This window comes from Penaeus monodon, chromosome 16 (assembly GCF_015228065.2).
Source record: "Penaeus monodon isolate SGIC_2016 chromosome 16, NSTDA_Pmon_1, whole genome shotgun sequence".
Taxonomy (NCBI): Eukaryota; Metazoa; Arthropoda; class Malacostraca; order Decapoda; family Penaeidae; genus Penaeus; species Penaeus monodon.
Window position 1 is genome coordinate 43,730,663 of NC_051401.1, and position 2,500 is coordinate 43,733,162.

Below are 2,500 nucleotides of genomic sequence, written 5' to 3' on the forward strand. Positions count from 1 at the left end.
TGACAATGTGAGTAGTTGACACAGACTAATGATATACACTAGAGTGAGAGGTTACTTACAGGTTCACAGCAGCAGCAAGAGAGCACAATTTTTTATACATATCTTTAAGGGACAACAAGGGAAATTATTTGTGTTAAAAAGTGCTCCTTTTATATAAAACAATAGCCATATTTTGTTCACTCTCAAGCAATGCCCTAGGGCATGTGATGCCTGGCAATGAGGGTACCTTTTAAAAAATAACATTAATTGTAATACATGTATCATAGTCACCTAACATGATTAGTCCACCACCCTGAGCTAAGCCCAAGTCAGCCATGACGGGAATAGCACTTCATCCGGAGACACAACCAAATCAGCCATTACACGAACTACATATCATCCAGAGATAAAAGGTTAATACTCATAAAATATGAGGCATAAAGAAATAACAGATTTTTATTTTAATATCAAGAATGATTTAGATCACTGCAAAATTATCCAACAAACACTTTGTCTTACACCAATTGTGTATATACTTTATTCCAGAAATGGGGATATTTTGATGGTGTAGTTCTTAGAATTAACAGTCTTGCAAAAGTTAGACAATAGTACTGATCTAGTCTCTCTATCTATCTGGCATATTAAAGTCAAATCAAAACAAAGGAAAAATCTTTATAAAGCATTCAGCAGACCTACTTGAAGTGCTGGTAGCTCTCTGAGTCTGAGTACTCAAGTGCCACATCTGAATCGTGAATGTCAAATGCTAAATGTTCCAGTCCGAAGTGTGAATACATGTTGGGGAAAAGCAACGTCCGACTCTGATCTGGATAGTCATGATCTCTTAAAAAGAAAAGGGGAAAGAAAGTTATTAAATATGTGAACATAACTCTATAGAACAGCAATACGACTGTATCCTCTTATCCTACTTAGATAAGAGGATATGGGGAAAATCTACAAAAACAAATATTTAATGTAAACAAAGAAAAGCAATACACATGAAAATGCTATATATTATTTGTGGAATAGTATCTGTGGCTATAAAAAGTATTAATTCTGTAAGTTTATTACTACTGAGAGAGAAAGAGAGAAGAGAAGAGAAAAAGAGAGGAGAGAAAGAGAAAAGAAAAAGAGAGAGAGGAAGAAGAGATGGAGGAGAAGAAGAGAGAGAGAGAAAAGAGAGAGAGAGAGAGAGAGAGAGAGAGAGAGAGAGAGAGATGAGAGAGAGAGAGAGAGAAGAGAGAGAAGAGAGAAGAGAGAGAGAGAGAAGAGGAAGAGAAGAAAAAGAGAGAGAAAGAGAAGAGAAGAGGGGGAGAAGAAAAAAGAGGGAGAGAGAGAGAGGAGAGGGAGAGAGAGAGAGGGGAAGAGAGGAGAGAGGAGAGAGAGAGGGGAGGAGAGAGAGAGAGAGAAGATGAGAGAAGAGGAGAAGGAGGAGAGAGAAAAAGGGGGAGAGGGGGAGAAGAGAAGAGAGGGAGAGGAAGAGGGGAGAAAAAGAGAGGAGAGAAGAATTTTTAAGAAGGGGGACTTTGAAAGGAAGGGGAAAGGGAGAGGTTGAGGGGAAAACTGGGGAAGAGGGTGGGAGAGAGCCCCCCCGGGGGGAAGAGAACGGGGCCGGGCGGGGGGAAAGACGAGATGAGGAGGGAACGAAGAACCCCCGGAGGAAGAGGGGAAGAAAAGAGAGGAGAAAAAGGGGAGAGAGGAAGAGAGGGGAAGAAAAAGGAAAGGGAGAGGAAAAGAGAGAAGAAGAAGAAGAGAGAGAAGAAGAGAGAGAGGGGAGAGAGAGAGAGAGGAGGAGGAGAGAGAAAGAGAAGAGGGGAAGAGGGAGAAAAGAGAGGAGGAGAAAAGAGGACGGAGAGAAGAAAAGGAGGAGAGGGGAGAGAGAGAAGAGAGAGAGGAAAGAGAGAAAGGGAGAGAGGGGAGAGAGATGAGAGAGGGGAGAGGAAAAGAGAAAAGAGAAAAGGGGGAAAAAGAGAGAGGGGAAGAAGAAAAAGGGGAGAGAGAGAAAAGAGATGAGAGAGAGAGAAGAGGGGAGGAGAGGAGAGAGAGAGAGGGGAGAGAAGAAGAGAGAGAGAGAGGAGAGGGAGAGAGGAGAAAGAGGGAGAGGGGGAAAAGAGGAAAAAAGGAAAAGAGGAAAAGAAAAAAGAGAAAAGAGGAGGAAGAGAGAGAGGAAAAGGGAAGGAGAGAGAGAAACGGGGTTGAGAGAGGAGAGGAAAAAGGGAAAAAGGGGGGGAAAAGAAAAAGGGGGAGAAGAGGGGAGAGGAGGAAAAGAGAGAGAAGAGGAGAAAAAGGAGAGGAGAGAGAGAGAGGGGGAGAGAGAAAGAAAAGAGAGAGAGGGAGAGAGGGCCCCGAGAGAAAGAGAGAGAGGGAAGGGGAGAGAGAGGAGAGAGAAGAGAGAGAGAGAGAAGAGAGGGAAAAAGAGAAAAGAGAGAGAGAGAAGGAAAAGAGAAAAGAGAAAAGAGAAAGAGGAGAGAGGGGGAGAGAGAGGAGGAGGGAAAAGAAAGAGAGAGAGGAGAGATGAGAGAAG

At 43.2% G+C, this 2,500-nt stretch overlaps 1 protein-coding gene across 1 annotated transcript in view; it reads right to left on the reverse strand.

Annotated features, from left to right (window-relative positions):
* Nucleotides 1–2,500, reverse strand: part of LOC119583058 (U2 small nuclear ribonucleoprotein auxiliary factor 35 kDa subunit-related protein 1-like) — a 15,318-nt gene that overhangs the window by 4,264 nt on the left and 8,554 nt on the right. Inside the window, 1 exon segment of the mRNA XM_037931570.1 lies at nucleotides 676–832. Coding sequence (XP_037787498.1) covers nucleotides 676–832 — 157 coding nt within the window.